This window comes from Mytilus californianus, unplaced genomic scaffold, assembly GCF_021869535.1.
Source record: "Mytilus californianus isolate M0D057914Y unplaced genomic scaffold, xbMytCali1.0.p SCAF_6, whole genome shotgun sequence".
NCBI classification, from domain to species: Eukaryota; Metazoa; Mollusca; class Bivalvia; order Mytilida; family Mytilidae; genus Mytilus; species Mytilus californianus.
In genome coordinates, this window is record NW_026262712.1 from 97,670,618 (window position 1) to 97,686,464 (window position 15,847).

At 32.7% G+C, this 15,847-nt stretch overlaps 1 protein-coding gene across 1 annotated transcript; it reads right to left on the reverse strand.

Moving 5' to 3' along the window:
* Positions 1-3,250: 3,250 nt before the first annotated feature.
* Positions 3,251-14,076, reverse strand: LOC127705386 (uncharacterized). Its single transcript, XM_052209693.1, has 7 exons — positions 13,929-14,076; positions 12,604-12,726; positions 10,654-10,773; positions 10,276-10,395; positions 7,920-8,039; positions 5,321-5,428; positions 3,251-4,610 (listed from the first exon to the last, which is right to left on the reverse strand). The coding sequence occupies exon 7, from the start codon at positions 4,382-4,384 to the stop codon at positions 3,422-3,424; it is 963 nt and encodes a 320-aa protein (XP_052065653.1). The 5' UTR covers positions 4,385-4,610; positions 5,321-5,428; positions 7,920-8,039; positions 10,276-10,395; positions 10,654-10,773; positions 12,604-12,726; positions 13,929-14,076; the 3' UTR covers positions 3,251-3,421.
* Positions 14,077-15,847: the final 1,771 nt, after the last annotated feature.

A 15,847-nucleotide genomic window follows, 5' to 3' on the forward strand; every position in this document is an offset into this window, starting at 1 on the left:
GATTGTTTGTTGATTACTAGTCTAGTATACCTTATTGGTTGTTGATTTCTAGTCAGGTTTACCTGATTGGTTGTTAATTTCTAGTCTAGTTTACCTGCTTGGTTGTTGATTTCAATTCTAGTTTACCTGATTGTTTGTTGATTACTAGTCTATTATACCTGATTGGTTGTTGATTTCTAGTCTAGTTTACCTGATTGGTTGTTGATTTCTAGTTTGATTTACCTGATTAATTGTTGATTTCTAGTCTAGCTTACCTGATTGGTTGTTGATTCCTAGTCCAGTTTATCTGATTGGTTGTTGATTTCTAGTCTAGTTTACCTGATTGGTCATCGATTACTAGTCTAGTTTACCTGATTAGTTGTTGATTACTAGTCTGGTCTACTTGATTGGTTCTTGTTTTCTAGTCTAGTTGACCTGATTAGATGTTGATTTCTAGTCTAGTTTACCTAATTGGTTGTTGATTACTACTCTAGTTTACCCGACTGGTTGTTGATTACCTGTCTAGTTTACATGATTGGTTGTTGATTACTAGTCTAGTTTACCTGGTTGGTTGTTGATTACTAGTCTGGTCTACTTGATTGGTTGTTGATTACTAGTCTAGTTTACCTGATTGGTTGTTGATTACTAGTCTAGTTTACCTGATTTGTTTGTTGATTTTTGTATAGTTTACCTGATTGGTTGTTCATTTCTAGTCTAGTTTACCTGATTGGTAATTGATTCCTAGTCTAGTTTACCTGATTGGTTGTTGATTACTGGTTTAGTTTACCTGATTAGTTGTTGATTTCTACTCTAGTTCACCTGATTAGTTGTTGATTATTAGTCTAGTTTACCAGATTGGATGTTGATTTCTGGTCTAGTTGACCTATTTGTTTGTTGATTACTAGTCTAGTTAACCTGATTGGATGCTGATTTCTGGTCTAGTTGACATAATTGGTTGTTGATATCTTGTCAATTTTACCTGATTGGTTGTTGATTACTAGTCTAGTTTACTCGATTGGTTGTTGATTACTAATCTAGTTTACCTGACTAGTTGTTGATTACTAGTCTGGTCTACCTTATTGGTTGTTGATTACTAGTCTAGGTTACCTGATTTGTTGTTGATTTCTAGTATAGTTTACCTAATTAGTTGTTGATTACTAGTCTAGTTCACCTGATTGGTCATTGATTCCTAGTTTAGTTTATTTGACTGGTTGTTGATTACAAGTCTAGTTTATCTGATTGGTCATTGATTTCTTTTCTAGTTTACCTGATTGGTTGTTGATTACTAGTCTAGTTTAGCTAATTGGTTGTTGATTGCTAGTCTAGTTAACCTAATTGTTCGTTGATTACAAGTCCAGTTTAACTGATTGGTTGTTGATTATTGGTCCAGTTTACCTGATTGTTTGTTGATTTTTAGTCTAGTTTATCTGATTTGTTGTTGATTACTAGTCTAGCTTACCTGATAAGTTGTTGATTACCAGTCTGGTGTACATGATTGGTTGTTGATTACTAGTCTAGTTTACCTGATTGGGTTGTTGATTTTTGTATAGTTTCCCTGATTGGTTGTTCATTTCTAGTCTAGTTTACCTGATTGGTTATTGATTCCTAGTCTAGTTTACCTGATTGGTTGTTGATTACTGGTATTGTTTATCTGATTGGTTGTTGATTCCTACTCTAGTTTACCTGATTGGTTGTTGATAACTAGTCTAGTTTATGTGATTGGATGTTGATTTCTGGTCTAGTTGACCTAATTGGTTGTTGATTACTAGTCTAGTTAACCTGAATGGATTTTGATTTCTGGTCTAGTTGACCTAATTGGTTGGTTATATCTTGTCAAGTTTACCTGATTGGTTGTTAATTGCTAGTCTATTTTACCTGAGTGGTTGTTGATTACTTGTCTGGTCTACTTGATTAGTTGTTGATTACTAGTCTAGGTTACCTGATTTGTTGTTGATTTCTAGTATAGTTTACCTTATTAGTTGTCGATTACTAGTCTAGTTCACCTGATTGGTCATTAATTCCTAGTCTAGTTTATCTGACGGGTTTTGATTACAGGTCTAGTTTATCTGATAGGTTGTTGATTTCTAGTCTAGTTTACCTGATTGGTCATTGATTCCTATTCTAGTTTACCTGATTGGTTGTTGATTACTAGTCTAGTTTAGCTAATTAGTTGTTTTGAATATACTCTTGTTTGCCCGATTGGTTGTTGATAGCTAGTTTAGTTGACCTGATTGGTTGTTGATTTCTAGTTTAGCTTACCAGATTTGTTGTTGATTACTAGTCTAGTTTACCTGATTGGTTGTTGATTACTATTCTAGTTTACCTGATTGGTTGTTGATTACTATTCTAGTTTACCTGATTGGTCATTGATTTCCAGTCTAGTTTGCCCGATTAGTTGTTGATTACTAGTCTAGTTTACCTGATTGGTTGTTGATTTCTAGTCTTGCTTACTAGATTTGTTGTTGATTACTAGTCTAGTTTATCTGATTGGTTGTTGATTTCTATTCTAGTTTACCTGATTGATTGTTGATTACTAGTTTACCTGATTGGTTGTTGATTACTAGTCTAGTTTACCTGATTGGTTGTTGATTTCTAGTCTAATTTACCTGATTGGTTGTTTTTTAGTCTAGTTTACCTGATTGGTTGTTGATTACTGGTCTAGTTCAACCTGATTGGTCGTTGATTTCTATTATTGTTTACCTGATTGGTTGTTGATTACCGTCTAGTTTACCTGATTGGTTGTTGATTACTGGTCTAGTTTACCTGATTGGTTGTTGATTACTGGTCTAGTTTATCTGATTGGTTGTTGATTACTGGTTTATTTCACCTGACTGTTGTTGTTTTTTAGTCTAGTTTACCCGATTGGTTGTTGATTACTGGTCTAGTTTATCTGATTGGTTGTAGATTACTGGTTTATTTTACCTGATTGTTGTTGTTTTTTAGTATAGTTTACCTGATTGGTTGTTGATTCCTGGTTTAGTTTACCTGATTGGTTGTTGATTACTAGTCTGATTTACCTGATTGGTTGTTGATTACTAGTCTGGTTTACCTGATTGGTTGTTGATTACTTGTCTATTTTACCTGATCGGTTGTTGATTACTGGTTTGGTTTACCTGATTGTTATTGATTTCTAGTCTAGTTCACCTGATTGGTTGTCACTTTCTTATCTATTTTTTTTTATAGATGTGCAATATTTATTAGAATAAGCAAAAATGAATTGTTACAAAGCTCTTTTCAATGAAACTAAATAAGTATTGTTGTAGGTTATAAGAAGTAATTTGTAGTTTACTACATAATATATTTAATATCACTATTTGATCAGATTATGATGGTTTTATTTTCGAAAATATTAAAAGAATTTTTGGAAAACACATAGTCTCTCGCAATAGGTTTCTGTCTTTGTGAATGCGTTTACTGTTAATAAAACGACGTAGTGAAATGTTTATATTGTCTTGAAAGCAATACCAGCGGGGTAACCATATGAATCGTAATTTGTATTTTGTCCATATACCCAGAGACCAAACCGTACCCCTCTCACGTGCTTCATGTTATGATTTCCAGCAGTTACTGGTAAACTAAAGGTACTATAGTATTCTGCTCCGTCATGAATAGTGTAAGCACTTCTGATTGTTATTAGTTCACCGTCCAGAGATAATCCATCCAACGCATCAGAGATTACGGTGACGCTGATATAACTTGTAAAATTATCTGGCACTACAAAGTTATAGTACGATAGGTACTGATTACGTCCTTGTATAGTCATCATAAAAACAGTTCCACCGGCATCAATTTCGTGTGCATAAAGCATGACCAACACATCGTTATTAGCATGCACATGTGAAACTTTTTCATGGATAAATTCAAAGTGTTCTTGTCCATGGATTACTCTATCTGTTACTTGATTTTTATTTATCACTCTCAAAGTAGTAGTTCTTGTGCAAAATATCCTCACAGAACTATTTGGTCTTGTTTCTATTGCTGGTATGATGTATGTTTGATCTAACTGGTTAATAGGTAACACAGTCTCCAATAGTTCATTACAGCCTTTACCTGCTACTATTGATGTACATGCACTGCTACTTAACATAGACACTGGTTTGAAGGTTGATACGATTGTCCCGGATAAGTCAGATGTATGTGACAGCTTAAATGAATAGTGTTTATTGATAAGTACTGTGATAGTATCATTATTTCTGTAGGAGACACCCGTGTACTTAAGTGGTTCTTTTTCCATTTTAGGATTTATCTGAATCTTAGTATTGTCATTAATCGATGAAATTGTGATTGAACTGTCCTTGTTAATCTTGAAAGAAGGAAAAATGTATCGAGTTGATAGATATTTTAACGGGATGGCAATATAACCTTCTGTATATCCCCCACTAGATCCCATCTGAAGACCATACATTACCAATGGTATTGGGCGCCATTTTGTGATATACCATTTGGCATTATAACGCTTTTAGGCACATTAATTGAATAAATATCACGTGATATTGTGTATGACTTGTTTAAGTTATTCGAAAATGTGAACTGATATAGCGATCCCTTGTTTCTAGTGTTCAATAGTAAGTACTGTGCCTTTACGTTACCAGGCTCTGTGAAGGTTATAATGAATGCTGAATCAGAGGAACCTACAAATTAAAAGAATATGAATTGTTTGAAATTTGATATGAAGAAAGCATACAAAGATACAGACAAACATGGAAGTTCAAAACAAGTTGAAATTAGACGATTTATGATTGAAATGATAATACGTGTATGTGCGTCGAAAAGATAGGTCTTTTTTGTTGGTATAATGCAATTTAAATCGGAAGCAATGTTAAACAATGTTTTCAGTAAACAACTTTGGCACACATTTAAGATGTTAGATAAATATTGTCATTATAATTCTTCTGACCTCAAACTATGGAACATATAAAGAAAGATAGTAAACATTTGACAGACACTTATCAATATTGTTCCTCATTTTATAATTCTCAAATACTTGTAATAGTTTGCATTATTATCAACGGTTAACACGCAGTAAATCATAATAAAAAAAAACAGCAACACAACAATAGGAATTCAAGAAGATCTTCATCATTGCATGATTCCATTGACCTGCTATGTACTATTATAAGCTATAACTATCACTTGGAAAAAGTCATCATCAGTCGTCGTCGTCTGTCGTCTTTAGACATTGTTAAAAACTGGGGAAAATGTGTGTTCTATATCTTTAAATATGCCAGCATAGTTTTCGAAATACTGAAACGTCTTGGCATTGAATTTTTGCTATTCATATAATGAAATTTTAAAATTAAAAAAAAAATTTCTTAGGACTTAATACAATATATATATTTACTCATTTCAGTGTATTTGAAGCAGGAAGACAGTTGGCAAAAAGCATGACAACAGTTCATTCCAATTTCGCATTCGATGTGTGAATTGCATTGACTGTATATTTGTTTTTCTGAAGAAAAAAAAGGTAAAAGTTATTACAATAACGACTTTTGTTTTACTATCACTTTAAATAAAAACAAATGAGACAGCAACCCAAATGAAAGAGACGTAAGGCATGCGTATACTTGTTCCTTATCTTTCCACTTTAAGAACAAAAGAAGAATTATGTCTGTCAGCAATTTTCAGTTTAAACTCTCAAATAGTTACCAAGTAATTGTATGGAATAGTGGTTTTATCCTAGATGTAGATAATTGACATAGGTTTTAGTTAGATCATCAAAGAACTACAATACAGTCTTCAAAACGATCAATCGTCTTACATTGGAAGAAATAAACAACAAACTATGGTATATATCGTGGCTTAACAAAATTGATAGTTCAATGTAATCATGGTTAGAAGATTGTTTGTTATTTTAACGGGGTTTAAGCTACGATCTAGACTAAAATATAGAATATGATTTTGTTTTTGTTTCAAACAAACAAGCGGAAGTATTAGGGGACGACCATTTGATATTCTGGGGGGGGGGGGGGGGGGGGGGATTTTGAAAATAAATAACTCAGCCTTGATAATCACAAAAATAAATGGTTTGTTCTGTGGTAGTTTGAAAATAAATTACCTGACTTGCAATGTATTGAAAATAAATAACTCAGCAGGTCTAATCGAAAGTATGAGATGGCACCAGATTCTTCATAAATTCATCTTTTTTCCAAAAAAAAAATCGGGAAACACTTCCCATATCTTTTAATAATAAAAGTATAAATATTATTTAAATATACTTGAAATGTCAGAAAATTGGTTTCATTTAACTTGAGGTTAATTGTCTCAGGAACACTTACCTCACTTTTATTAAATCAGGGCCGTAACTCCATTGAGACAAATGCCTAGCCCTCATGTAGGAAATTTCAAAACCAAACGCTTGTCTCCATATCAAATTGTGTTCACCGTGAGTGCCTTGCAAGAAGCAAGTTTTGTTCTCCCTCAGACGTAGCCCAAGATTTTTCGGGATCAATGTTTCTTATTTATTTGTCTTTTGTTCATTGATTGCCCTTCTGTATTCTGTTAGTGTTGCATTCATTTTGTAATTTAGTAATTTTATTATTAACTTGAACATGAGTTTAAAAAAACACAGCAGCCACAGACTTAACTATGTGAATTACATTTTTGCTTTTAATATCATGCATATTTGTCTTTTGATGTTGTTCCTAGAAACTTAAGTCTTACACTGAATCTATAACGTGATTTTGCTTTGAGACCAAAATATTGTCATAAAATTATTAAAACAGAACTTGCATTTTCAGTTTAAGAAAGGTTCTGGGGAACACCCAGAAGGCATGATTTTGCATCATGTGTTCTATAGCTTCTTGGGCCTTCAGCGGTTCAAAAACCCTTCAAAAATTTTTTGCCTCGCTCCGCTTGGCGAAACATGTTTGCCAATACTTTTAGAAGAGCCTTAGTTTCAACCAAACTTTAATACTGTGTATGTATGCAATACATGTATACAAAATGTATGCATTGGGGGGATATAAAAGATTCATTTCTGCAGAGGATAATAATTAATTCTGATTAAATGGTACATAATGACTTGACTATACATGAATTATTTATAATAAACAAATAATTTAAAAATTGTATGTTTTCGAATATTATAAATATAGTTGTGAAAATAAATAATCAGTCCCTTGCTTAAATGAAAATGAAAAATCTTGCTTCAATAGTGCAGAAAATAGATAATCTGTCCTCTTAGTTTACAAAAATAAATAACCGATCCAAAACAAATCCTCCTGCCCCCCCCCCCCCCCCCCCCCCCCCAGAATATCAAATGGTCGTCCCTTTACTTTCAGTTTGGTTCAATTTTGTCAAAATAAACTCACAATCCTCGCAAATGTATAATTGTCTTGCAAGTAAATACTTTAACTAATTTGAATCCGTATTCAAGCAGACCGTAATTAGATCCCGGATTACGCATGTGCTTACCGTGTTCAGTTATTCAAATTATTCAAAAGAAAAGAATGTCAATACAAAAAATGAATCAAAGGAGCCACCAGGAAAAACATTTCGTTGACTTATTTGTCCCACAAAAATCATTCATATACAGGTAAAACTATAATTTACATAACATGAAATCAAACAGACCTCGACAAATAGTCATAGAACAATTATTGCACATGCATGTCTGTCTGTCTATTTATATCTATATCTATGTTTGTGTCATGTCGTAATACCGTCGGTAGTCTTTGGATATCACCTCGATGGTAAATTAGATGGCGTCTGGTCTAGAATACGTACGAAATGCTGATACATTATAACGAATTTATGTATTGTTTAAAATTGTTTCTTTTTTGAACGTTTTGTTATTCAGATATAAGATTTAGTATGTTATAAATCAAATATGGTAATTTAAGTCAAATCATTGATCATGAATTTGACAGCTAATGCCTCTTTGAGAAATTATTTCATCAGCCAAACTTTGTATCATAATACTAGTATGAGTCTATACGTACTTGTGATACAGAAGGTTCCATTCCAGTAGTCGTTCTTACAACATACACATGTTTTGTTTTTACATTGGAGAGTGTCTCCACATTCATGGATCAATCTACAAGTTTCATTTTGGATTTTTCCTGTACATTGATAGAAAATGAAAATATATAGTTCTTTTATTTGAAAATCACTTCTGATTTTACGAATCGTAACTAAAATAAATAACAACATGGTTTAATTATCGATATGCATAATTAAATAAGCTTCACGGAATATGAATTAAACATGAGATCATACGTCAGACTATATATATATTTCTCTAATTCTTCGTCAATTTATCCTTTTCTGCACCCATTGTATAAAAACAATTTAATCAACGTGTGATTCGTTTGATCTCAGTTCTTCATTGGTTAAAATCCGATTATGACGTCGAATTTTCTTGCTTTCTTCTGAATTTCCTATTGTGACGGCATGAAAAAAAGGCGACCATGCCTGATGACGTCACATAGAAAGAGCACATCTTTTTGCAGATCATTCGAAAAGAAGGAATAAATTTGCCTGCGTATAGTTTGAAAATCATTAGAGAAACAGATTCCACCACCAAATATCGTGTAATACGATATTTATCCACTCTCGACAGTTAAATTTTAAATATTTAAAACGCTCGGCGAGCCTCGCGTATTAAATTTGAAAATTTAACTGTCTCGAGTGGATAAATATCGTATCACACTCGATGCAGTGGTAGAATCTATATATAAACAACGTTCAAACCTATGATTGCGTTGGATAAAAACTGCAATTTTTATACGTGTGCATGCAAAACAAATTTCTTGGTAGAGGGGTCGAAATACAGCACAATCAACATTTTCCAAAAGACCAAAAAAGTGAAAAAGTATATTTAAACAAAACGCATTTAACTAACAGGTCGAACAACGGATGTTCTTAAACTCTGCTGACTGCCATTGGCGATTGCCAAAAAAACGGATCACAAGATGTAACAAAATGGATTTTTATTATTAATTTAATACCAAACAGAAAACAATAAACTTGCGGAAAAGATGGTACACCGCAAACATGAGGTGCAAAAATTTGTACATCATATCCGAATTTCGACAATTAATGTCTCTTCAGTGATGTTAGGAATCGAAACGGTATTTGGAAGGCCATATTATTTACCTCAATTTAGGATAGAGTCTGAGACTCTTGAACTTTGAAGAGTCGAAATAGGATGAACGGATCATATAAACCCGAAGGCAAATATCATACAAGCCCAAACGAAAAATCAGATAAATAAGTCTAAATTGAAAACAACGTTCAAACCTATGATTGCGTTGGATAAAAACCGCAATTTTTATACGTGTGCATGCAAAACAAATTTCTTGGTAGAGGGGTCTAAATACAGCACAAACAACATTTTATATATAAATATATGCTAACTAGTAAATTTTGTACACTTGACTATTTAGACTGAAAATTTCAAAGATCTCATAAATAATAACATCTTTGACCTGGCCATATATATATTCTTTGTGTGTCAAGTCAGGAGGCTGTAAGCCAGTGGTTGCCCTTGTTTGGTAAGGAGGCTGTAGGCCAGTGGTTGCCCTTGTTTGGTTATCTTTTGTTGGATTTACCAATATACAAATATAGATCAGGCCGTTGGTTTTATCTTGTGAATTGTTTTGCATTTTGTTGTGCGGGGTCGTGATTATTTTATTATTTCATATCCGGTATGGGTTTTGATCATGGCCATACAGTGCTCTATAGTTTGTATCTTTGTCTTTCTGTCTTTTTGGTACATGTGTAGTTGTCTCATTGGTAATTCAATCATACCATATTTCCTTATTCATATATACTGTTTTTCACAAGTTGACTGTGTCAAACAACCATACAGAAATTTTCATAATAAAGATGCCAAGTAGATATATATTTCGATATTTTCGTTTTTCAAATTTCTTTTACGATTATTCGTGTATATCATCGGATAATAATTGATTGTTACATATTTCTATCAATTACTAATATTTTTAATATATGTAAGTCAATTACTTTTTCAATTGCGATTTTTATAAAACAGTATTTGCACAAATAGTGTGACAAAGTTGTGTTGATTAATTAGGATGGTGGAACTCATTATCCTATATTACAACGGTTACATGTACCATAGGTTGCATTATGAACACCTAAGTTACATTCGTACAAATAAAACGCAAGTGACATAATCCAATGTTTCGTTTTTAGTCAAATAAACGATCAGCACTTGTATGAACTGAACACATACTGTAAATATCACATATAGAATGGCTTCCGTTTGATGAGAGTCATCATCAAATGTATATTGAAATACCTAAATTTTCGTTAATCTTTTATTGTACATACTCAAAGCACATGATGATCCATTCCAGAAATCCGATGATGGGCATTGGCAGTATCCACGTGCACAACTAAGTGTCGGTTGACATTCAAAGTGTAGAGAGCATTTGTCATTCAACAATTTTCCTTGGAAATGAAAACACATGAAAGGTCAAGTTAGGTATTAGAGGTTAGGTATAAAATAAGCAGTAACTGTTAATTAAAACACCTCATCTTCTTATTTATTTTGAAATAGACTTCTTAGTACGGAAATCGTTTTGTCTTAGTTTTAAACTTATTTCTATTTAAGAAATTTTATCGGGTAAAATTAATTATTTTTTACGTATGTATATGCTAAAAGTAGAAGAAAATATAAAAATATCTGAGATTAAAAGTAATTTTTACTTGCAACACATGTGTCACCGTCCCAGTAGTCTTTCTCTGCACATATACATGAAGTTTCTATACACTGAAGAGATTCAATACATTCTGATGATGAGTTGCAATATTGGTTCTGTCCTTTTCCTGTTACAAAAATATTTATAATATATCACATTTCTAAATGTGAATGTTAAAAGGTAAAACTTATGAATGGTTATATACGTTTCGAATTCCATGGAAAAGAAGGTACATTACATTTTCTAGATCCTAGATAATCTGGTAACAACAATATAAGTACATTTGAATTACTCAAAATTCATGAGTCTTTTATAGACGAACCGCGCGTCTGGCGTATAAAATTTTAATCCTGGTGGAAGCAGTTGCTAGTGGAATTTTTATCCCCCGGGAGTATCACCATCCCAGAAGGCAGTCATTCTAGATCTGTGTTGACATACATTATAATTGATATGTTCATAATTTGAATTAGTTGTTTACCAAACTGAATTTTTCACATTACTAAGGATGTTCTACCCCAGAAAAAGATAACGTTTGCTCTATTTTGTAAAATCTTTCGGAAGTTTTGGTTCTCAATGCTCTGCAACTTCGTAATTTATTTGGCAAAGAATTAAAAAATAATAATAATTAGGTCAAATTTCTGTTAGACCCTCCTTCTAATATAAATTTAAAGCTATCATTCAAAGTTAACAAATATATCATGGTTTAATATTCTTTTTATTGTTTAAACGCATATTTGAAAAATAAAAATGAAAAGGGGCAAAATCTGATGTTTTTTTTCAAATTGAAACTCATTTGACAATCACTATTTCAAGGACCAAAGGATGACAAAACTAAGTTAAACAGTACATATTAGGAAACTATCTACCATAGTACGTAATGTCCATTACCTGAAATGAATTATCCATTGAAAGGGAAATGTTACCATAAGACCTATTGTCAATTATAACCGTATACCTATCATAATTATTGATCTAGTTCATCAATGTATAATGCCTTGCTTCGAGGACATACAATGCAGGAAATCCTAATTTTTCCCCTCACAAAAAAATTTGGGAAGAAAATAACATTTTATAAAATTGAGAATGGAAACGGGGAATGTGTCAAAGAGACAACAGCCCGGCCAAAGATAAAAAAACAGCCCAAAGCCACCAAAGGGTCTTCAACACAGCGAGAAAATCCCGCACCCGTAGGCGGGCTTCAGCTGGCCCCTAAACAAAAATATGTACTAGTTAAGCAAAAATGGACGTCACAGTAAACTCCGAAACATCTAAATGAACCAAAATTTAAAAAAAATATACAAAACTAACAAAGGCCAGAGGCTCCTGACTTTGGACAGGCGCATAAATGCGGCGGGGTTAAACATGTTTTGTGAGATCTCAACCCTCCCTCTATACATCTAGCCAATGTAGAATAAACATAGCAATACGCACAGTAAAACTCAGTTTAAAAGAAGTCCGAGTCCGGTGTTAGAATAGGTAACAGAAAAAACTAAGCAAAATGACAATGATACATAAATTAACAGGACTACTAGCAGTTACTGACATGCCAGCTCCAGACCTCAATAAAAAATGTTTGAAAGATTATGTCTTCATCAGATGAAAATAAAGCACAATCACACCCGTTAGGGGTTTAGTATTATAGCATCATAAAATATACGAGAAGAACATAACCCGTATCATGCCAACAACTGGTTTTAGAATAAATGTTTTTAAATGTGTTTAGTTATGAATTTCTGCTAATGCAACTTTTAAAAATAGAAATACAATGCGTATTTACATGTAGGTGCATGCATTTCTAATATCAGGGTGCGTAAGAGACGAACTTGTTCAGGACACACACGTTCGTTAAAAAAGAGAATCTTGAAGATAACACGATGCCAGAGCTACCTTTTACTGTGCTCTGAGGTACACTTTAAAACCCCACGGCCAATATTTATAAATTATATAATATACTTACTTGTAAGACAGTTTGTTCCGTTCCAGTAAAGTTCTTTGCAACATTGACATTTGAAATCGGTACATATCAACTTTCTTCCACAATCAAACGATGTCTCGCATGCTGCATAGATACCATGTCCTGCTACAAAATATACTTACAACTTACAATACTAATAACATATCACAACATTACTTTGCGGATCAATATATAAAAATAGTATTTAGTTGGGTTTTTTTGTCCTGTCATAATCAATCAAATTCCACGGCAATGATAGAAAAAACCGCGTACTCATTCGTGTTCTAGAGTTAACCCCGATTATGGTCAATCTTTAGATATTTGTGAGGTGTTCTGGGGTTGACTGTTGTTTGTCTATTGGTTCATTTTCTATTGGTTGTGTCGTTGACTGCTTTATTCGAATTAGGTTTTTAGATAATCATTTTGGTATTAGCACCCCATTTATATTAAAACAACCTTATTTGTTTTCTTGGGTAGACGTTTGGTTGAATTATCTTTTTTTACGTTCAGAAATGCTGTGACAGTTGTGATGGCTAGATATATATGATCTGCATATGATTTATCTGTTTACATATTGTGTCAAGTACATGTATAAGTAAAATACTAAAATAAATGTCACGTTAAGCACTATGAGATCGAGTTCATTAAAGTTGGACACACGTACCTTATCTTTACATTTTTATCTTTTAATCTTTCTCTTTTCTTTCTTTCTTGCTTTTTAAACCAGACTTAGTCATGTATGATAATTCTCAAGAAAATAAGTTATAAATGATATTCTTGATATAAGATAAGAAGATGTGGTATGATTTCAATAAAGACAACTCTCCATCAGAGACAAAATGACGGTAGAAGTAAACAACTATAGGTCACCTTTACAAAATCTGTTTGTCCCATAAATAATATTCAATATGAAATAAACATTTCAACCTGCCGGATCAAGCTTTCATTATTAGTCTTATCAATTATGCTGAAATGTTTATTATATTTTCCCCAAAAAATGAATTTCATAGTATTAATTTGATTAAACTGAATAATCCAATGTATTTTCTGCATTGTTAAGATAAAAGGATGACATTTTCTCTTTGAGCAAATTTTTTTTTCTCATGATCGCAAACAGAATGCGAAGTCTGAACGTGCCTCCAAATGCTTAGGGAATGCCGAACACTTTATATAAATCTAAAATTTAGTTTCTAAAATGGGTTTATATTTTAATACAAAATTGTGTTTTAATTCTGATACACACATACATACACTAGTTATATTGATTATAAGAATACAAAACATGCATTAAATATAGTATTTTCAGAAATATGATAGTACTATTTTACCTGTTTCAGTTGGGGTTGATTCATTCCTGTTGTCATCGGAAGAAAACATTGATAACGATGTACTTTCAATGTTCCCTACCATTAACGCTAACGACAATAAAAATAGGAACATCCTTCCTTATCTTTTGTAAGTTTACGTATACTTTAAAATCGATTTACAATGGTATTCATACACATTCACTTGAAGCTCCAATTAGTACTCACCATTTTAGTGCATAACTAGAGTTTATGAAGTATACGAATCCGGTGAAATCGATCAAATGTTCACATCTTGTTTTAAATAAGGAAGTGAGGAACCAATATGTACAATTATCCACCAGAGTCTAAATGACGTGTTTTAGGCAACTATATGGTGCCGCAAGACCTTTAACAATGAGCAAAACCTTTGCCGTATAGTCAGCAAAAAATACCACGACATGACAAAATGAGAAACAATTCAAACGAATAAAACTAACTGCCTGATCTATGACAAAACAATATACGAAAAACAAATATGAGATACAGATCAAACAGTAACCAACGAAAATCACTGGTTACAGTCTTCTCCTAACTTGAGATAAGTACATAAAGAATGTGGCAGGGTTAAGCATGTTTGTGAGCGTTCAACCCTCCATCTAGCCTCTGGGCATTGGTTTAACAACACAACATCAGAACAAACTATAAAAATCAGTTAGACATGGGTAGACTCATCAGATTGGCACGACGCAATTGTGTTTACAAATGGACAAATCGGATAAATTTTGGCATGCTTAACTGTTATCAATGTTTTTCAAAGGAATAGTACCTTTCCAAAATGTTAAAGATTCAAACATTTTATCTTGAACCCTGTCAAACTTCGAAGGAATGTACAATGTAAAACAATAATGACACTTTGAAACGATGCTTCACGAATTACAACGAGTCTGCAGCTGGCTGTAATCAACAACAGGTTTACTTTTACAGTTTTGTCGTTTTAACCAAAAGTTTGCTTTTATTTGATATTTATTTCATGACATAAGTTTCGAAACCCCGTCAAACTGGACATTTGACAGAGAATACTGTTGCACATACACGTTCTTTCTGCAATTAAAGTACAACAAAAAAATAGAAGATGTTGTATTATTGCCAATGATACAACTATTCATCAGTGACAAATTGACGAAGACATACAAACATGTCATTAAAGAAATTTGAAAATTTCCGTAAGCCGATTGAACAGTTTTTTGTTTAATTTTAATGAAAGCAAGAATGCAAAATATTAACATCATCTACGACTCACTCCGTACTTACTGCTCTAAATGGATAAAACGAGAAAAAGCTGACAATAAATCATTAGAATCTTTTTTTAATTCGGTAATGAACATAGTTGATATGCGTATTCAACATTTTAAAGAACATTTTACTCCCAACAACAACCATAATAGCCCTATTTCTCGTATCAAACATAAGCTAAAAGAACTCGCCAAGGATTTTGTTTTTGTCCCTGCTGATAAGGCTGCTAAAAATATCATCATTGTTTCACGTAAATTTTACATTGAGGTTCTGAAAAAGGAAATCACGAATTCACCAACATTCCAACTGACTCCATTTTCGGAAAATGACATCTGTAACAAACATAAACTTTTAGCTACCTCTTTACAAGCAGAAACTAATACAATGAAAGTTCCAACTATGTACTGGCTTCCGAAGCTGCACAAAACTCCTTACAAATATAGATTTATTTCGTCTTCACGCCATTGTTCCACTACTAAACTATCTATTCTACGTACTAGTACCCTTGGTACAACCAAAAACCTGGTAATAAATTGTTCAAATAAGGCCTTTGAAAATAGTGGAATTAATTACTTTTGGAGTGTCAAAAATTCGTTGGAAGTACTTGATAAATTGCATGCTTATATTGGTGATTTCGAATCTGTTCAAAGTTTTGATTTTTCTACCCT